Raw genomic sequence first — 22835 nt, forward strand, 5'->3', positions numbered from 1 at the left:
TGACATAAGGAATCTTAGAACCACATCTAAATTCCAACCAGGTGTAACCAAACGACGCTCCTTCGTGGTCTCAAAAGACTTAAGGAGGTCCTGTAGATCTTTATTGTTGGAAAGATCTAAGCCTCTGTGACGGAAGACTGATGCCAACATGCTTCTGTAACCCTTGATAGTGGGAGCTGAAAGAGATCGCTCTTTCCTCAGATATAAGAGGAAGTCAGCTATTTGAGTTACAGAGGTACTGGTCGAGGATACGGATACTGACTTGCACCAGTTTCGGAAGATTTCCTACTTCGATTGGTAGACTCTAAGGGTGGATGTTCTCCTTGCTCTAGCAATCGCTCTGGTTGCCTCCTTCGAAAAACCTCTAGTCTCGAGAGTCTTTCGATACTCTGAAGGCAGTGAGACGAAGAGCGTGGAGGCCTTGGAGTACCTTCTTTACGCGTGGCAGACGTAGCAGGTCCACCCTTAGGGGAAGAGATCTGGGAACGTCTACTAGCCATCGAAGTACCTCGGTAAGTTATTCTCTCGCGGGCCAGAAGGAAGTAACTAGCGTCAACTTTGTCCCTTCGTGAGAGGCGAACTTCTGCAGTACCTTGTTGACAATCTAGAACGGAGGGAATGCATATAGATCTAGATGAGACCAATCTAGTAGAAAGGCATCTATAAGAACTACTGCTGGGTCCGGGATAGGTGAGCAAAGTATTGAGAGCCTCTTGGACATCGAGGTTGCGAAGAGATCTATGGTTGGCTGGCCCCAGGTGACCCAAAGTCTCTTGCATACATCCTTGTGGAGGGTCCAATATGTTGGAATTATTGTCCCTTCCTACTGAGACAATCTGCTAAGACATTCAAGTTGCCTTGGATGAAACTCGTTACTAGTGAAAAGTCTAGACCTGTTGAACAGGAGAGGAGGTCACTTGCGAACTCGTACCATGTCAGAGAGTAGGTCCCTCCTTGCTAGGAGATGTACCTCAAAGCAGGGAGTTGACCGTGTTCACCTCCACTACTTTGCCTTGAAGGAGAGACCTGAAGCTTTTCCAGGTCAGACGTACTGCCAGAAGCTTCTTGCAGTTGAAATGCATTGTCCTTTGACTCGAGTTCCAGAATCCCGAGCATTCCCTACCGCCTAAGGTCGCACCCCAGCCTACGTCCGATGCGTCTGAGAAGAGAACGTGGTTGGGAGTCTGAACAGTCAGGGGAAGACCCTTTCAAAGGTTGATAAAGTCCTTTCATCAAGTCAGACCAGACTTATCTTCCGGAAACCGGGATCGAGACCGCTTCTAGCGTCTTGTCCTTTTCCAGTGAAGAGCTAGATGATACCGAAGAGGACGGAAGTGTAGTCTTCCAAGTGACACCAATTGAACCACGGATGACAGTGTCCTAACCAGACTCATCCACAGCCTGACAGGGCCGTGTTCCTTCTTCAGCATCTTCTGTATGGATAGCAGGGCTGGGGGTTGATCGTCTTGTTCAGCCATGTCCTCATCAGAGGGTTCCTCATCCGAAACTGATGAGGAAACGGCAACGGAGTGGGCAACGTCTGACTCGCTGAATCCGGTCGCACTGGTGGATGCGTGACGGAGCCGGACACAAGATCATGGTACTGCTGCACAGTCTGTGAACTGTCAACCATGGGGACGCGAGGAAGTACAGCGACAACCCGAAACTGTCTAGACTGTCTGGGTTGTGCAGACAACCCCTTATCGGGTTGCTGAGGTTGCCGCACTGTGTCACAACAAGTCACCTCTGCTGGTTGTTGAACCTCTTCCTAGTGACACACTGAACGTCCACAACCACCTCCGAGAGTCGCTTAACGTCAACGTGCGACTGGCAACCCACACTGGGTCGCACCGGTGGAGGAACCATCTCAACTGGCGGACGTGAGTAGGATACCTCAGCGTCAACAGGGCGTACAACCAACCGGTAGGAAGGTTGTTGGCTAGAAGGTTCTTCTCCGTAAAAAATCCTCTATCAAGGACTAAGCTTGGACTGCATGTCTTGCAACAAAGCCCAAGGTCTATGGGAGCAGGTGTGGCAACAGACGGGGTTAGCGACTGAAGCGGAACCATTTACCATCCCTGGAAGCATGTTATGCTTAATTAAAGACCATAGGAGGCTAAGCAGCTTAAGGCTCCTCTCCAAATGACAGTCCTCAAGGGAATATCAGAAGGAGGGAGAACAGCACTTTCTCATCTACAGGAACCATGTCCGAGAAAAGCTAGGTTATCTCAGTGAGGGTTTCACTGGTGCATAAGCAGCAGACCAGAAGGCAACGTTAAGTAACTGCATGACAGTCAGTGAACTGTCAAAAACTGAACTGTCAACCACAACAGGTGCGTGAGGACATACAGCACTGGTGCATTAGTAGCAGACCAGAAGGCAACGTGTGAGTTGGCAACAACCAAAGCTGTGTGGGGAAGCCTCAACTCCTGACTGACTAGTCTGCTGCGGGCGAGTGGCGGTAACCACAGTGTGTTGCGGAGGCTGACACACCGTGTCAAAACACGGCAGCTTGTGGTAGCTCACGCACGGCAACGGAGTGCTCCGTGTGTCTGTGGGAGTCAGCATGAGTCTGGCAGGGTCGACTGCGCATGGGTGGAGGAGCTCTCACAACAAGAGTGTGGGAGCAGGCAGCCATGCTGGGCGCACAACCGTGGCAGGCTGTAGGCCAACGGGTGCATCGTCACCCTTCTCCGTAGTCGGAGTGTGGGAGCTGGCAACAACAAAAGCGGAGTGCTGGTGCGTGGGAGGGACTGCCGTGGGTTGCGGAGCATGCCGCATTGCGTCAAAACACGGCAGCTTGACAGCACCTTCCCACTGCTGATGTGGTAGCTCACGCATGTCAACGGAGGGTGCAGCATGAACATGCGTCTGGCAGGGTCGACTGCGCATCGGTGGTGGAGCTCTCACAGGTGGAGTGTGGGAGCAGGCAGCCGCAGTATCTGCTGAGCGCACAACCGTGGCAGGTTGTAGGTTAACAGGTGCAGTGTCAACCTTCTCAGCACGATACTCCTGCATGAAGGCAACAAACGGAGCTACTGTCCGTTGTGACTGAGGGTCTAAAACAGCTGGTGCGGCAACAGACGGAGTTACTGCCTGTTGCGGTACCACCTTGCCTCTCTTGGGAGGTGTGCAGTCGTCGGATGACTGCAGCGAATCCGAACTGACCCAGTGGCTACACCTAGGCCGTTGGACTTGCGCGGAAGGGACCGACTTGCACTTAAAAAGCTGCAAGATTTGGTCCATGGTTTCTGCGAGAAACCTCTTCCGCAGACGAGGAATAAATGGGCTCTCTCGTCTTTGTGTGGGTGGGGCGATCACGTCGGTAATGTGTGTAGATACACCCGAAACCACCGAGGGAAAAGTCTGTTCGTCGATCAAGGCCTGTGGAACCCATAAGTCGTTCGACATTACTTCTCCCCTGGGCTTGGGAGCTTGTAAGAGGTCCCGGACTAGGTGAACAACTGGCACGAACAGACGAACCCTCGAACGCAACACTGTAACACTTTGCGCATATCACTTTATCACTTTTGATTTTCTGTTTGCACTTATTTCACTGAAATCGAAACTTTAACTGATTTCTACCTGAAACACGCAATCCTATCCTTCATTAAAAGGTAGTAATTGCGAAAAGAGTTTTACAATGCAACAGAAAAACATAATTAAAGATAAAGAATTCAGTGGCTGGAAAAGAGACTAAACACTAGATCAAATAAACTACGTTTAAAATCTCTCACCGCATAAAGCCTGGGAACAAGAATAAAACTCTAGAAACGTTTTACCTACTTCCCCTACAGCGACTAGGGAGAAGAGTAAAAAACGAGAACAACGTTACCCGCTTGAACGAAACGTTTATTCTCCTCTCTCTCCCTCCGTCTCTATCTCTCTCTCTCTTCTCTCTTGACTTAGAACCTGAGAGAAGAGCCCAATTATATATCGTTAAAACATATTATTGCTAAAGGAAAAAACTGAAAGGTTTCCCAAATAAAAAGTTCCTTTATTAGAATTTAAACCATATAAGCTAAGAAAGAATGAACGAAACGCTAGAATCGGTTTACTCTTACTGCAACGTGAAACCGTGAAAAACTCTCTCTCTATCGTAACGATAGAGCGCATGTTGAACGTTCTGAACGTCAACAACTGCGGAGACTAAACTAAACGTTAGTTCATCTTTGAAAACAGTACGAGACTATCAAAGAAATTCTTTCAAAACATTAAAATTAAAAAAGTATAAATTCTTAAAAGGTAAATACGATATGACGGGCTCAATGTTAATTAACTTCGGTTCCAAGTAAGGACCGCCTACTATTAGGAAAGGTCGCATATAAACAAACATAAAAATTAATTTTTATAAGTTTATAATAAATGGAAAGTTAATTGAAGAGGCCTATAAGGGCGGAGAGATATAAAATAAATAGATCTATAACTTGTTAAGCAAAATTACCAAAAACCTAAACACACTTCCGTCTAAGGGAAGGGTCGGCCATTTAAAAGTGAAAGAGAGTCCATACTCTCTTCGTCACCAACCCTTCCGTCTAAGGGAAGGGTCGGCCATTTAAAAGTGAAAGAGAGTCCATACTCTCTTCGTCACCATAATTAAATCTATCCAAAACGAGTTCAAGTTTTGAAATGAAGATAAAACCCCTGCATAGCGAAAGCTCAAAACTGGAATAGTGTACTTCACCAAATCGTTGTGAAAACAAATCCAGTTAGGGACGGCGTATTTAGTAGGTCTTGCCTGTGGCACGACAGAGGGAAAATTGGTTCTTTGTTGACATCGAGTACTTGAGTACCTACTTGACAGATGGCGCTGTTGATGTACACCCCCACCTGTATAGCGATCGCTGGCGTATTCCGCCCGTAGATTTTTTCTGTCGGGCAGCGGGGATGCAGCTATATGATCATCGGGAAAGTTTGATATTGAAAAAAGAAACTATAGGAAAGGTTGATCTTAACGCTGCAAGTCCAAGAAACCAAAGGAGTCAGCTCTGTGCTGATCCTGCTTATAGGTAAATTTTACTTTAACAGCAATCAGCATCCTATCGATCTAGTGCTAAAGATAACAGTAATTTGACCTTTTTTTCTTACATAAAAACTAAAGGAGGGTAACATTGAAGAACACACGCTGATGAAAAATAATATCCTAATTAGTTATGTTATTACAATGCAGACATATAGGTGGGTAGTGCCATCGGTGCACCATAAATAAGCAATGCGCTGTCGGCATTACTGTACTTTTTTTTCCAGCTTCCTTTCATCCCATAGCTGCACTCACTTTTTAGCCTTCTACTGTACTTCTGTCTGGTTTCTTTCTTCCATTTTGCTTTGCAACTTCTTAGATTTTACTTCATACTGCAATTGCAACAATTGCAGGGTTTTCCACCAGTAGCCCATGTGTGCTGAATGGCCACTAAATCCATAAATTTAATCCAATTACAGTGGAGAATAAGCTTCGGTAATAAGCGAGGACTTGATATGTTATAGGTATGGTCAGCCAATATTTAATAATCTAATTTTTTATTAATAAATTTAACTTGGGAGGAACATTGCAAGACAGATAATTATCTAAGCAGCGAACAAAGGAATGGGGGCACCGTAAGGTGAGAGGATAGGTAACGGCTCCTCACTTAACCTTCCCCTTAGTTGATTAGACTGGGTAAAGTCTATTGGGGGTGCAGATATCTATGGTTATCTTTGGATACGTCCCTGATTATACACGATATCTTCGGATAGTCATTCTGGGGGTTAGAACCCTGTGATACCAGACGGTAATTCTCTTGTAATATCACTCGCAGAAATATTATACAGTAGAAAGCTGCTGAAGGGAACTTCCATCAGGACGACATGGCTCGAGCCCAAAAATAGATTTTTCCTATGTCAAAATCTGTTGTACGTACTAAGGATACAGTATTCATTTGGAAGTGGAGTAATAACAAATGAATCACTATAACCCTGTGGATTTGTTTTATTACTCTTTATAAAATTATGGAAAACCATTTGGACAGGTAACCTGGGCTGTAAGTAAATTTGCACCTAGGTCTGGAAGGAATAACCTGGTCTTTGGAACATTTAATTCATATCTTTGTTAGCAAGATACTTAGGTAAACTGTTAAGTTGGCCGTGTCTTCGTATGGGCACGGGATGATTTATTCTAATGCCTCTTAAGGCAATCAGCCATTCCACTCCGAAATAATAGGAAATGCGAAAAGACTGCTGTTCTTAAGGAGCAAATATTCTTGGGTATATACCCTACATTCCACTTGTATGAATTTTTATAAAATTCATCAATGACCATTGATGTTATGATGCCAGGTAATTATCCATTATCTTATTTAATTATTGAAGAATGAACAAATACTGATAAGTGAAAAGGCTTTTAGTAAAAAGGATCAAGCTTTGAAAGGTGGATGGTAAATAAAGTCAAGAAAGAGACAGCAATAGAGATAACTTCTAAAAAGCATACTAGATGAATGCTAATGGAAAATGGTAGATATTAGATTGTCGAGAAGAATAACTAAAAGGAAGGAAAAGAGATTTGTGAATAAAGCAGTTGAAATAAAAAAAAAATAAAATCTTCCCCAACTTTAGCCATATCAATATGCAATGAGAATTGAAAAGTGCAAATTAAAATTATGTAAATTGCAAAATTATTATAATTAGGAAAAAATCACTTTACAAGTAAAAGTAATAAAGATGAAGTCTTCAGAATCCACATAAGCTCTCCAATTTGATGCCATATTTTTTTTGTTTTTCACAAAACCCAATAGTACACATTTGTAATCACAAAAAGCATTGTCATTCCATTTTCAAGAACAGTTTGCTTACTTGCAGCAAATGATGTTGCATCTCATAGATCCTATGGTTCGAGGCATCCAAGAGCCTCTTTTTATGGCTAGCATGTTGGCAATAAATCTTTCTGCTTACAGGACATTTTGGCTAAATGTTTCTACCAGAATCGATTAACTATTTCCCTTATTAACCATTAAGCATTTTTTTGTTAAAATATACTGCCTTTTTCCTCCCTATGGGTAAAGGGAAAACAATATGAAATTCAAAGAGGAGTGTTTTTATTGTATTTTTCCTGGTTTGATCAATGGGCATTTAATGAAGTAAATTGTGTGACCCAATGCTGGAAAGCACACAGCAGAAAAACACACCGTTGGATACATTTCTTATGATTGTCCAGTTTTCAACCCACATAAGGCATATCAAGTATTGAAAAGAAATCCTTCAGAAATTTTGTCTGTCAACATTTTTTCTATTAAACCAATCAGAAAAGTTTCAATGTGGTATAAATCATTTATTAAGATTAATGTATTATTCAAAAGCAAACCATTTTGGGTCAGCCCTGATATAACCTTTTTAAGTATGTTGTGTGTTGAAGAATTCTTTTGATAATGATGAGAGGTCTGTTGAAGAATTTTTGTGATAATGATAACTCAGTGTATTTTCATCCACATGTTGTATGGTACTTAGCCAGTGAACAATATTTTAAGTCATGTTGGTTTCTTTTAGAGGGAAGTGATGCTTTCATAATTACCTTTGGGAGAGAGAAGAGACCAAAGCAATATGCCCAAGTAAATGGTGAGGGAGAGGCTAAAGCAGAGCTCCAGGATCACTTGGCCAGCACTGTGGTTGGCCCAATACAAGATACATCGTCTTCTGCACTGAGTAATTGGCCCAGAACTGAACCGACCAGTTGCGGCCCTGCTGGTGATCAGCTCCAAGAGGGAGTAATCAGCATGACCCAGCACGGGACCTGTCAGCTGTGGTTCTGTGCTTGAGTGATCGGCTGCAGCCTTGGTGATAATCAGCCCTGCATGGGACCAATTACGTGTGGCCCCGTACAGGACCAACCGGCCATTGCCCCACAGGGGACTGATTGAATACTACCCCACATAGGACCAATCAATCATTACCCCCCAGGTAATCAACCCCTCTCAAAAACGATTGGTGATCAGGACAAGCCTCAGACCAGTACAGCTGTTCTGGACACATGAACTGGTGCAGTTCTTCAGTACACATTGAGAACCATCTCCTGGGAGAGATTGGCCAGAGTCCTGCAGGACTTCTAGTGATTGGTTTTCCTGGACTTCCTTTAAGTCTCCTTCTGAGAAGAATCATCAGAATCAGAAGGGAAAAGAAAGAAAGGGAGTAGGATACCTTCACACATCTGAGTATCCTTACTCTTAATCACCTAAGAGTTGGTGATCAATCCAAATGGACCAATCACCTGGTACTGGTTAAAAAAGCAGTCCCTGTTGCATTGGTGACCTCTTGCTGACCTACTCCAAAGGTACCATTCCGCAAGAAAATTGACCAAGTTCATGATTGCCATACGACACCACAAGGATCAATCGGCATTTGACCTCTGTTGGTTAGTCTCATTTATGGTACAAAGAGTAATGTGAATGATTTCCATCTCGGCCTACTGTACATAGCTAGAGATCATTCCAGGTAGGATCTTTAAAATGTCATTGATGAAACAGCAATCCATCTCATACCTGGCTCGGGATCGCAAACCAACCCTGAAGCCTGAGCTCCATATTGGCACGAGGAGGTAATGTGAAGAATATCCATATATATATATCAGCCAACCATACAGTGGTGAAGATTGGTCCAGGTGGGACCATTCACCTCCAACTGATAAAAAATAAGTGGCTGTCATACCTGGCTCACAAATGCTAACTGACCCCAAAAGAACCAGTCGATGTTTGACTTTCATATTGACACAGTAGTGTACATGGGTAAAGCCAATTCCTCCTATAATACTACATGAATGGGAAAGCGAGTCCATTGACCCACTCTACCTTGGCATTCAGTGCTGGTGTTATGTCCTAGTAGGGCCACTCACTTGTACCCACTGCAACACTGGTAACTGTAACACTAGCTTATTTTCTACTTGACTGATTCCAAAGGTACCTGTAAGTGTGGGAGTGCATCCACTTCCTTCCAAAGGAGGAGGGAAATCACTACTGTATGTCTCAAGGAACTTTTAGCAAAAGACCTTCCCTCATGACTATCTTTTTCATTATCATCTCAAGGAAGTGTCCAAAGGGAAAGGAGTTGGGAGATAGGTTAGAAGAGGAAAGAGAGAGAGAAGGCAAGTTTCCTCTCTTTCTCCCTCGTCAACCATTCTGATATGCTGTCACATAGCATTCATGGTCTGGGCAACCAATAAAGACTGTGCTTCCTCCAAGGAGAATGCTACGAGTACCTCCTCTCTTGCAACGCAAACCACCACCCTGGGGGTTGTGTCATAAGGGGAGTACTGGGAACACTCACTATCACTGTACTAGACAGGGAGGTGTGCCAGCCAGGCAAATAATTTTCTATATCAGGCACGTAGGTCTGAATTGGGTAACTCTACCACAAAGCGAGATGAGTTAGGTGCTGAGTTCTTCCTGTTTTGAAGAGCATGAACACCAGTTATAAAGGGGGTGGGTGTTGAGTAGCTACTCAATCAACCCCTTACAGTTATACAACATAGTGCTTTGAAAGTTTTTATTCTGTTAGGAACAAAATTCACTTTATCATGGTGAGAGTGGTGAGAGACTGGTAGATGTGTGTGTTGAGCAACAGATGGTGATAAGTAATAGCTTTTTCAAAAAGAAAGATAAAAATATGTATACATGGGTAAGAGTGGCAAATGGAAGAGTAGTAGAAAGGGCATTAATGGATTATGTGTTGATAACTAAAAGAATGTTTGGAAGATTGAAAGACGTGCACGTGTTTAGGGGTATGGCTAACGGTATGTCTGATCATTTTTTGGTGGAAGGAAAATTAGTTGTAGCAAAAGAATGGGGGAATAGAATAGGTGGATGTAAAAGGGAGGTAGTGAGGGTTGAAGAGCTAATAAAACCGGGGGTAAAAAGTAAATATCAGGAAAGGTTGAAAATGATATATGACGAAGTGAAAGTAAGAGAAACTGGCAATTTAGAGGAGGAGTGGAAGTTAGTAAAAGAAAATTTTGTTGGGATTGCAAGTGATGTGTGTGGAAAGAAGGTTGTTGGAGGCAGCATGAGGAAGGGCAGTGAATGGTGGAATGAAGGAGTGAAGGTAAAAGTGGAAGAGGAAAAAGAGGGCTTTTGAAGAATGGCTGCAGAGTAATAGTATAGAGAAGTATGAAAAATATAGAGAGAAAAATGTGGAAGTAAAGCGCAAGGTACGTGAGGCGAAGAGGGCGCAAGGTACGTGAGGCGAAGAGGGCAGCTGACCTGAGGTGGGGTCAGGGATTAGGTCATTCATATGAAGAGAATAAGAAGAAGTTTTGGAAAGAAGTGAAGAGAGTAAGGAAGGCTGGCTCAAGAATGGAAGAGACAGTGAAAGATGGAAATGGAAGGTTGTTAAAAGGAGAGGAGGCAAGGAAAAGATGGGCGGAATATTTTGAAAGTTTACTGAATGTTGAGGATAATAGGGAGGCAGATATAATTGCTGTTGCAGGTGTTGAGGTGCCAGTGATGGGAGATGAGAATGAGAGAGAGATTACAATAGATGAAGTGAGGAAAGCACTAGATGAAACGAGAGTAGGAAAAGCGTCTGGTATGGATGGTGTGAGAGCTGAGATGTTGAAGGAGTGGGGTGTGACTGTACTTGAATGGTTGGTGAGATTGTTTAATATGTGTTTTGTGTTGTCAATGGTACCAGTAGATTGGGTTTGTGCATGTATTGTACCACTATAAAAGGGTAAGGGAGATGTGCATGAGTGTTGTAATTCAAGAGGTATTAGTTTGTTAAGCGTAGTTGGAAAAGTGTATGGTAGAGTATTGATTAATAGGATCAAGGATAAAACAGAGAATGCAATCTTGGAAATACAGGGTGGTTTTAGAAGAGGTAGGGGTTGTATGAATCAGATTTTTACAGTTAGGCAGATATGCGAGAAATATTTAGCAAAAGGTAAGGTGGTGTATGTTGCGTTTATGGATCTGGAGAAAGCGTATGATAGAGTTGATCGGGAAGCAATGTGGAATGTGATGAGGTTATATGGAGTTGGTGGAAGGTTGTTGCAAGCAGTGAAAAGTTTCTACAAAGGTAGTAAAGCATGTGTTAGGATAGGAAATGAAGTGAGTGATTGGTTTCCGGTGAGAGTGGGGCTGAGACAGGGATGTGTGATGTCGCCGTGGTTGTTTAACTTGTATGTTGGAGTGGTGAGAGAGGTGAATGCTCGAGTGCTTGGACGAGGATTAAAACTGGTAGACGAGAATGACCATGAATGGGAGGTAAATCAGTTGTTGTTTGCAGATGATACTGTACTGGTTGCAGACACAGAAGAGAAGCTTGGACGATTAGTGACAGAATTTGGAAGTGTGTGTGAGAGAAGGAAGTTGAGAGTTAATGTGGGTAAGAGTAAGGTTATGAGATGACGAGAAGGGAAGGTGGTGCAAGGTTGAATGTCATGTTGAATGGAGAGTTACTTGAGGAGGTGGATCAGTTTAAGTACTTGGGGTCTGTTGTTGCAGCAAATGGTGGAGTGGAAGTAGATGTACGTCAGAGAGTGAATGAAGGTTGCAAAGTGTTGGGGGCAGTTAAGGGAGTAGTAAAAAATAGAGGGTTGGGCATGAATGTAAAGAGAGTTCTATATGAGAAAGTTATTGTACCAACTGTGATGTATGGATCGGAGTTGTGGGGAATGAAAGTGATGGAGAGACAGAAATTGAATGTGTTTGAGATGAAGTGTCTAAGGAGTATGGCTGGTGTATCTCGAGTAGATAGGGTTAGGAACGAAGTGTTGAGAGTGAGAACGGGTGTAAGAAATGAGTTAGCAGCTAGAGTGAATATGAATGTGTTGAGGTGGTTTGGCCATGTTGAGAGAATGGAAAATGGCTGTCTGCTAAAGAAGGTGATGAATGCAAGAGTTGATGGGAGAAGTACAAGAGGAAGGCCAAGGATTGGGTGGATGGATGGTGTGAAGGAAGCTCTGGGTGATAGGAGGATAGATGTGAGCGAGGCAAGAGAGCGTGCTAGAAATAGGAATGAATGGCGAGCGATTGTGACGCAGTTCCGGTAGGCCCTGCTGTTGCCTCCGATGCCTTAGATGACCGCGGAGGTAGCAGCAGTAGGGGATTCAGTGTTATGAAGCTTCATCGGTGGTGGATAATGTGGGAGGGTGGGCTGTGACACCCTAGCAGTACCAGCTGAACTCGGTTGAGTCCCTTGTTAGGCTGGGAGGAACGTAGAGAGTAGAGGTTCCCTTTTTGTTTTTGTTTCTTTGTTGATGTCGGCTACCCCCCAAAATTGGGGGAAGTGCCATGGTATATGTATGTATGTATGTACCTTTTGATGCACTCCACTTAATAGTAAGAAATCTAAAAAATAAACCACTTATCACAAGCAAAGTAACAAAATAACCATTAGTTGAAACAGATCGATACCCCAGTAATAGTTGCAGCCAAAGACAATATTAGCTATTCTGTGACAGGCGAGTGAGTGGTGTGCCAACTTTTATTACCAACTACCTTGTTAACAATTCAAATGCTATTCCAGCACCATGGAAGACATATCCCTGTTTATTTGTACATGTGTAGGACAAACAATCATAAATCCGATCTTACTTATAAATTATTCGGTTTAGGATAAACAGATGAACTTCTTTTTCAAAGGTACTCTAACTGCTTCTATTTGCCAATGTAAGACTCTCTTGATCTTGAACTCATTCAACTTACCAATCTATTATAAAATGGTTCAACATAGAATTTTTTTTCTTTATATGCTAATATTTACTATATTTTTAGTTACTGCAAGGACAAACACTTCCATTGTTTTTTTTTTTTTTTTTTTTTTTTTTTTTTTTTTTTTTTGAGGTTTGCAGTATAAAATAAAAATAACTTTCTTCAAAATTGGGTCCAAGAAATTTTTTAATGATTTGACTTTTTGACAAGACCTATTTCCTGTAAGGCTGGTAGTACACATATTGCCATGATTAGCACGTCAGTGTCACTAGTCTTAATAATAATACTGTAGCTTTTCTTCCATCAGTTATTGCATCCCTGGCATGTACAAATATGCAAACGTCAACTTCCTTAGGACAACATGGGGACACTGCTTCCAAAAACTTCATTGTGTTGCTAATGGCAACTTCTCCTTTTGTGAAACAGCTCAGTCTTGTTGCTTGTGCCACATTGAAGCTTTCCCTGTTATCAGGTATCTTATTTGTTCCTACCACTCTTCTTCTGTTTCCTTGTCCCCTTTTTGACCTCATCTCGGATTTCAAACTTGACTCCTTGTGTACATCAAAGATTATGTCCACCCGCTCGTACCTGTCAACATGGTATTTCACTTTCGGAGCAAGGTCTTCTTTAGCAGTCCTAAAATTTCTTTGAAGTAAGTGGAAGTAAGGCATTGGTAAATGCTGATCCATCAATGATGAATGATGGTTGCATCTGATTTGGTTCTCTGCCTTGGATGTTCACTTACACCTTAATAACTTCAACCAGCTGTGATTTCTAACACATATGAAGCCATCCGCTGTCACTGGAAGATGCAGGGTGTGACCAATTCTCGTACTTAAAGAATTCTTGCAAGTCACGCTGCCTATTCTGCCAGGAGATGAAGTCATGAGAATAACTTTGAGGACTTTCTCCTTAGAAATGATCTCGGCCTGACATTGTGTGAAGAAAGATTTTTTTTATTGATTGGATGATAGAAAGGATTGTCATCTTCATCCTCCACTGTTATAAGTGCCATGCAATCTGTTCACCATCCAGGTAACTAAATCCCTGTTATCCTTGACTTGGCTCTCCCACGCTGGCACATCCTATCCATTTACTGCAGCTACCCAAGTGATTTTGTTTTAGTTATTCAGCATTTAGGATACTAGTAGGTTGTTGCTGTATAATGTCAACATATTTCCTACTTAGCTGACACTGAAACCCATTGCTGAGTTTCACCGCAGTGATGTCACCAATGTGCCTTGGTAGTAGGTTACCTGACAATTACTCAAGAACTTCAACAACTTCATTTATCTGTGTGCTACCCTTATCTACATTTTAGCCTGCAAGCCAATGCAGTTTATCAAGGATCTGCAATGAGGAAATCAGTGAAAAAAAATATGCTTGCGTACTTTACAAAACAGTAAAATCCTGAAACATATTTATCAGTTTACTGTACTTTATAAACAGTAAATTCTTGGATAAAATGTATCTGTGTTTTATAAACACTAAAATCTGCTTCATTAGGCCTGGAAACATAGGAATCCACATCTAATTCACGCAACTCGGATTACTACAAATACTTCTAAGCAGAACGTCAACTACGGGTTGATAATTTGGCAACCATCTTGAAAAGTGGCAGCCATCTTGGATTTTCAATTGGATAGATTTGATACGCATGACTTGCAGAAAAAGTAAAAAAATTTGGTGCTTGTATATTCAATAACATGATTTTCCTATACCAGAAAAAAATGGAAAAAACTATATATACAGTATATAAGTATTGAATAAAAATTATGAAATAGATTAGTAACTGTGTTAAAATGGTCAGTCATATGAACTATAAAATCAAAACATGTCAACCTGTTTAACATAAAAGAATCTACAAAAAGTTTGAACTTCTGAAGTTCTGTCGATTCAATTGCCAGATTAGGAAGATCATTATACAATCTTGTCACAGCTGGAATAAAACTCCTAGAATGTTGTGTGGTGTTGTGCCTTATATAATGATGGAGAAGACTTGCCTTAGAATTAACTGCATACATAATAATGCGTACAGGATGCTAGGCTACAGTTTGGGATGATCTGAATTACATGGATGGTATGAATTTTGAAGATTCTTATGCAACATGCACAAAGTACTAACTCAACGATGGTGCTAGATATCAATATCCAAATCAGGAATAGAGAATTTAATAGATCACAAGTCTCGATCTAAATAAATTAAGAGGAGTCAGAGCAGGTGAAGACCAGACGGAAGAACAAAATGGGCGCAGAGAGGTCCTCACTCCTCAATAGTTAATCAGCGCCCAAAATGACTAGGTATTCTGCACTGGTTCAGGTCTGGTTTGTTGTTTTGGTCTTAATTTCTAATTTACTCATCATTTCAACCCAGCATAGCGATTCGTAAGAATGGGAACTATAAGGATGGCTTTCAGATATCACTAAACAAAAATGCAAAGGCCACTGGACCTGCAAAACTTACATGCTCCTCTGACTTTGAACAGAGGTCAATAACAAAGAATTTCTAGTGCCTTCTCAGTTAAGAAGACAACATGTCCTACCATTAAGGAATGGTTTCTCTACAACAAGAACGTGATAGGGATAATGTTGATAACGAGACAGAGGGGAAACTGTAATAAAAGAGGGCAACAAAGGTGGAGGAAGCCATACAAATTGGTTAAAAAATATCTGCAATTTGACAGACCCAGATAATTTTCTATGTCATAATTTTGAATTTGACAATTATAAGTTCATATTCTCGTCAATGAAGACTAAAGAAGTGGATTCCCATTAAAATTAATAAAAATCTAACTTGTCCGGACCATACCTAGTCTGAAGAAAATAGTCCTAGAAACAAGGAAACAATCATTAGAAAAGTATCAGATTAAATAATACTGTAGAAACAGTATAGGAAGAATAAATTGAACAGTATTCAAGAAACAATACTTTTGTTCGTTTCCCCAAATGGTGATGAAGCAAACACTCATAATTCTACCATCTCATACAATTTTCTTTAGAAAACTTACGTATATCAAAACTATTGAACTATACTGTATGGTACTTTTAACAAGAAAGGCAAATAATCAACAGTCATACATTAAAGAAACCAAAATGAAGCTTTCGTGGCATACTATATAAGTTCTAATATAGAAGATCATAGAGAGACTCTCCCATATGTTAACAAATGTAAGTTATACCAGACTTCTTTAAGAATTTAGATAATCACATAATTACTGTGCAAGAAGATGAGAACTGCAGGATTGCATTATTTTGGAATAAATGGAGAGCGTGGTGTTGTAAACAATTACCATTATACATATATATATATATATATATATATATATATATATATATATATATATATATATATATATATATATATATATATAAACATCGTAATAGTACCCGGTTTTAAATGTTTTATTAAGAATAAAATTTCCTTTTGGATTGTATATAACTATTTGTAGATCCAAACTAGACCAAGGCTGTTAGATCCATTTCTTTGCACGTAACATTAAACTGGAAAAACTAGATTTAACCCATAGCTTCCGTGTAAGAACATGTTCAGGGTATTTAGAGCTTCTATTGTGAAGTCAGAATATCATTTATATAGATACAAACAAATGTTTTCTTGATCTATGGGAGGAGAAATTCTGTTTCCGATACCATTTTCACTTAATTCTGACCTTATGAATACATCTTTGTGTCCTTATAGTATTTAAATGCTAAGATTATTGGGATGCAAGATAGTTTAAATCATTTCAGGTAAGAGTAAAATGAGAGATAAATAGGGCTTCTATCAAATCCAATGTTATTTGATTCCCGGGAGACGTATTTATCCTAAATCCTTCTCTAAAAAGGACGATTTTTATACCTATGAGATCCGTTCAACTTTTTAGGACATGACACTGACCTTACAGACAATATGAAGGTGTGTGCAGATACTTTGAAATCGTATCAAACTTTTGGATGTGCAGTGGTCTATGAGAATACAGCTTGTGGGGCTACATTGCCTAATTTACAGCATAGCTGACATTCATAGTTGCAACTTCGTATTTTGATATGTGAATCTGATTAGAAAAGTTTTGCCATTCATCCAGGTTCCAAAATGGCTTGGAAAACCTTAAAGGAAATGAATATGCTGCACATACTATTCATCTTGAAGTTATGAAAGTTTTTAACTAGTGCATAGAACAAATTGCAAAGGTCCTTAAAGAAATCGAGGCAAGGGAGTTGGACTTGGCCATCTCCTCTCCTTGTCAATGTTTGAAAATACAAGTACATTAGATATAGGCCTACATTACCTCTTGGAAATCGGGGTTTGATCTCACTTAGAAGGCGGAACAATGGTAACACACTTACAGAGAGGCCATACTCTTGAATTCCTTTTGTTTGGGAGCAGTGTACTGGGAAGCTTGTTGAACACATTCAAGTGGGCCGTTTGAGTTAAATTTAATCTTCATCTTAAATCTCTTGCTGACATTTTGGGTGAAGAAGTAGGCTATATAGAGAGGCCCTGAAAAAAGAAATTAAAATGTGTGAAATTTGAAAAATTTTCTTCTAACTTATTTATTATTATTATTATTATTATTATTATTATTATTATTATTATTATTATTATTATTATATTTCAACTTTATTAGTATGATTGTTTGCTTATTTCCATTGATAGCGCATGCAAATGTTTTAGTCTGTTTCAATGTCCTATATACGTTGATATGGCTGTGTGTACATAGTCATATATCATATACAGTAATTCATTATGGATTATACTGCATATTACTGACCCCTCAGATGACACTGGCTGAAAAAAATGATATTAATATAATTACATATATATATATATATATATATATATATATATATATATATATATATATATATATATATATATACACACACACATGCTCACACATTATATATATATATATATATATATATATATATATACATATATATATACATACATAATATATATATATATATATATAATATATATATATATATAATATATATATATATATATATATATATATATATATATATATATATATATATATATATATATATATATATATATAGGCCTTTATATATACATAAAACCACAATTTATGATATTTATTACCAACACTGTGGATCATTTTGAATTCATTAAAGCAATGCACATTATGGCATACGACTTTTTACTATGGACAGATTTGATGGACTCAGATTTTTATTTTCACTTTCAGAAACTGATACCCAAACCATGTAATAAAAACCTTTCAAATGAGGTCACCTTTCTTCTATTATCGTGCTCCATCCCCCCCCCCCCCCACACACACCATTTATTGAATGGGGCAAGCGGGGTTGCCTTCTTTTTGATGGACTTTGCTTTGGCTTTAGGGTAGCCCGTAGTCCCGATCGGCTGCCCTGCCTGACATCGGTAGCGTATGTTCGTGTGTTGTACCAGTCACCACCTTCCTTCACTTATACTTGAACATAATAGATCAACTACAAATTTTAAGATGGATGTCATCCAAGAAAGAACATTTCCCGCAATATTCCTTTGCGAAGGTAACAACAACAATCATCATACAAAAATGTGATAAACATTTAAATCAATCAATTGATTATATTCTAAATAAATAAAAACATGCAGAATTAACTATACTAAGGACATTCAAAATATGTCAGAGAAGCCCATAGATACTACCCTATAAATAGCACTTTGAATTTTGGATAATAATTTAAAAATATAACATGCATCTTGACCTCTGAATTTCGGAATTGATGAAAATTCTTTAAGTAAAACAACTTACAGTAATAATTTGAGAACGGTCTCTTAATATATAAACCATTACGGCCTTTTAATTTTGATATAGATATCTATATATATATATATATATATATATATATATATATATATATATATATAGATATATATATATATATATAGATATATATATAGATATATATATATATAAATATATATATCTATATATATATAGATATATATAGATATATATATAGATATATATATATAGATATATATATATATAGATATATATATATAGATATATATATATATATATATATAGATATATATATATATATATAGATATATATATATATATAGATATATATATATAGATATATATAGATATAGATATATATATATATATAGATATATATATATATATAGATATATATATATATATAGATATATATATATATAGATATATATATATATATATAGATATATATATATATATAGATATATATATAGATATAGATATATATATATATATATATATATATATAGATATATATATATAGATATATATATATATATAGATATATATATATATATATATATATATATATATATATCTATATATATATATATATCTATATATATATATATATATATATATATATATAGATATATAGATATATATATATATATATATATATATATATATATATATAGATATATATAGATATATATATATATATATATATATATATATATATATATAGATATATATATATATATAGATATATATATATATATATATATATATATATATATAGATATATATATATATATAGATATATATATATATATATATATATATAGATATATATATATATAGATATATATATATATATATATATATATATAGATATATATATATATATATATAGATATATATATATATAGAGAGAGAGAGAGAGAGAGAGAGAGAGAGAGAGAGAGAGAGAGAGAGAGAGAGAGAGAGAGAGAGAGAGAGAGAGAGAGAGAGAGAAAGTTCTCATTTAATCTTGAAAATGAAATTAAATGGAAACAAGTGCAATGCTTAGATGATTTTTATCTTTATTTCATACAAAGAACTTTGAATCATCAGGAAAGAGGTACAGAGTTGTATAACGTCAAAAATTCTTCTTCTAATATTACAGAGCATTATCAGTGTCGTGCCATTTTAAATGTGTAGAAAATACATGAAATATTTTTACACATTTTATATAGTATAATAGTCAGTTATTAATTAAGTTTTAGGATTAACTTTACATTTCCTTATACGTTTTAAGGACACCTATAAATAGAAATAAAAGTCCTGAAATATTGTAGAATAATATTTTTTTTTACATCTGAAATCTCTAATGCAAGACAAAGAGATAAAGTTGAAACACTGACTAGTTTATATGTTCTTAGAAATTAGATTGCTTGCTCAACCTTCTTTTTGTATTAATTGATTCATTTATAAACAAGAGAGATTACCAAAACTCAAACTCTTTACTAGGGAAAATACCAATTATCCAAGTTCACTTCTCATCCCCCAAAATAAATTATATATCAAATGTAGTGTAGCCTAGGGGTGATTATCTTAATTTGGAAAACTGTGCTAACAAAAGTTTGGTCTTACCATATGTTGAAACAATTTAGAACTGACGTCAGAGAATTAGAACGCTTTACTCTAATTTTCATACTTCGGTTTATATAAATGTTTCCAATAAAAAGAACGAGGAGTTTCCATTTTTCCAATACAGTCATTGGTTCCATTTCGAATTCCTAAGATGCGAAGACGTGAGTTTGTCTTCCCAGAAGTTTTAAGGAATAATTATCTGACAAAAAGGAGAAAATCGTATTCGTATTTTGTTATTGATTTTCTATTGTGAATTATTATGGGAAACGAATCTTGTATCTTCTGACTTTACATGTAGTTTTGAAAAAGCTTTTATCCAATGGAAGGTCAATTTGCTTTGTTATATTTCCTTTGAAACCAACTGCATTCATCTAAAGATTCTCTTTTTAATACAAATTAAATGATACAACTTTAGTTCACATTAATGGGAAAGTATACACCAAAAAAGCAATCCTTTGCCTTGTATCAAGAGAATCTCCTAACTCATCTTATTTTAATTATCTAATATAGATATTTTTTGTACATCGAGGTACTAATAAAGATGGTGGATGTATACAAATTATTAAAACCCAACATAATATACTTAATAGATATACTTAAAAGCAAAATAATGATAGTGTTCAGTATACTATTAAGGTCTTGGCTATTAGTAGAGTACATATACCTACAGCAAATGTTTTTATATTGATTGAAAACCAAATATTGAAGCTTGCATGATTGATTAGGCAAACATAAAATGTATCTAGAAATTTATTTGATTTAAATGTTTTTATATTACCTATATTTCTTTTACTGTAATTGCGATTAATTCTCGATTGTATGTTGCAGCCCACCTCCCGACGACTTTCGCAATGAAATTGAGGATTTCGGAACCATTCGCTCCAAGATGGAATTGATTGATGTGGACAATTTAGAGAACTTTGCCAAGTTTTCCAAAGAAGAGGACGATAAGAGTAACCAAGGAACACTGAAGAAAAAGAACAAAGAAGACAAGGACAAGCGAAAATTAGAGAAAGAAAACGAGAAATTTTTCAAGGAAATGGAGAAGAGAGAAAAGAGCATTGAAAAGAGAGAGAAGGCCAGGGAGAAGAAAGAGCAGGAAGAAGAGAAAAAGATCAAAGAGAAGGAAAGGAGGGAACTTGAAAAACAGGAGAAGAGAGAAAGAGAGAGGCAAAGTAAAGAGCAGAAGAAATCGACAGAAAAGAAGGAAAATTCAGACGACTCTCATGACTACGACCCTCGAATTGGCACTCTGGACAGAATCTCGGCCCTTTTCCGTTTCAGTAAACTGAACAATAAAGGCGACAAGGAGCAAGATGCAGAGGATGACGACGATGCGAAAGGAAATCAGACTTTATACGAAAACGTTGACCCCGAAGCCCCTCCTCTCCCTCCTAAACCCGCGCCAAACTCTCCCATCATGAGGAATGTTGGAACTCGCCTAGATATATGATGTATATTTTGATGCTTATAGATTCTATATAGATGATACTACTTGCTTTTAAAGCTGTCGTTTTGTGAATAGGGTAAAATTATACATTTATACATATGTGAAGCTTTGGTAGCAACTCTGTTCCTCGCCTGCCGCTCTTTTAGGCACTGCCTCATCGTAGGATACATTAATTATTGTAACATTAATTACTGTAGAAAAGCTTAACGAAATGGACTAATGCGACAGACTTCTTAGGTTGTGCGTTTTGAATGGAAAAATAATTATCCTTAACATATTTAATGTAAAGTTAATAGACATTTCTAGTCACTTTAGTATTCCCAAAGATCCTTGAAACAAGAATAGGGCTAATGCTACCTTTCAATCATAATTAATATGTAATTTTACCAAAGAACTTTGAAAGTTTATTTTCCCTTTTTGCGTTGTGAAAACCGAAATCAAGGGAATACTGGAGATAACAAAATAAAGGATATAAAAATACATGAACATTGTTTACTTTTTCCCTTAAGTCTTATCAATGCATGTTCAGCTATTACACACACACACAGATTACTCGATGTCTCCAGGCAAGGGCTCGTATACCATCAGTCCTAGCCCTCAAAACTATCACGTCACATTATTTCAAGTATTGCAAAACAGTAAAAACTTATTCTATGTTGGAGACGATATACCTGATTCATAAGAAAATCCCTCTCATGATTAAATAACAGATAAACATGATTATTTTCTATGAATATTGATGAATTCCAATAATCTAGCTACTCTTACTAACGTTTAAGATACTGAACCAAACTGAACCAAAATATCTAAAAGAATGCCTGAAAAAACTAGAACTAGAAACAAATGTTACCAAAAGATACATGAGTGACAAACAGACTATCTGAACCAAGAACAAATAGTAAATTCGGTGAAAGGGCTTTTAGCTACCGTGCGCCTAGACATTATAATAAACTGCCAACTGAAATGAAGGACCTAAAGGGAGCAATTGAATTTAAGAAGAAACTAAAGACATTACTTTTCACAAGATCATATGATTTGGAAGATGCTACAATCAAAGAATTGTATAAGTTATAATGAAAATGTTTCGTTAGATGATTGATATGGACCCGCCCGAGAAGTACTTCACTCGACTTCAGTGGAGGGTTGGATTTAAACCCTAAACAAGTAAACAAGTACACAAGTAAGCAATGTTGAATATACCAATTAGATTCGGTTTTTTATTTATGTGTACTTATGGCCATCAAAATCAATACATTTCTCATCATAAGCGATGAATGAAATGGTTTTGACAGTGTTTTAGGCAGCTACATTTATAAATATAGTTAA

The 22835-nt window shown here is 37.6% G+C and overlaps 1 protein-coding gene and 1 long non-coding RNA gene across 4 annotated transcripts in view; one reads left to right on the plus strand and one right to left on the minus strand.

The window, feature by feature from the left end:
• Nucleotides 1–21991, plus strand: part of LOC137639857 (PH and SEC7 domain-containing protein-like) — a 261377-nt gene extending 239386 nt beyond the window's left edge. For 2 of the 3 annotated variants that reach the window (XM_068372116.1, XM_068372119.1), the window contains one exon: nt 20888–21991. In XM_068372116.1, the coding sequence (XP_068228217.1) occupies nt 20888–21512 (625 nt within the window). In that variant the 3' untranslated portion in view covers nt 21513–21991. The remainder of the gene's footprint in view (nt 1–20887) is intronic. The other variant, XM_068372117.1, reaches the window with a different exon arrangement.
• LOC137639859 (uncharacterized) overlaps nt 1–22835 on the minus strand; it is a 76117-nt gene that overhangs the window by 39082 nt on the left and 14200 nt on the right. The window contains exon 2 of the long non-coding RNA XR_011044280.1: nt 16955–17166. This is a non-coding gene — a long non-coding RNA (uncharacterized lncRNA). The remainder of the gene's footprint in view (nt 1–16954; nt 17167–22835) is intronic.

This window comes from Palaemon carinicauda, chromosome 4 (genome assembly GCF_036898095.1).
Source record: "Palaemon carinicauda isolate YSFRI2023 chromosome 4, ASM3689809v2, whole genome shotgun sequence".
NCBI classification, from domain to species: Eukaryota; Metazoa; Arthropoda; class Malacostraca; order Decapoda; family Palaemonidae; genus Palaemon; species Palaemon carinicauda.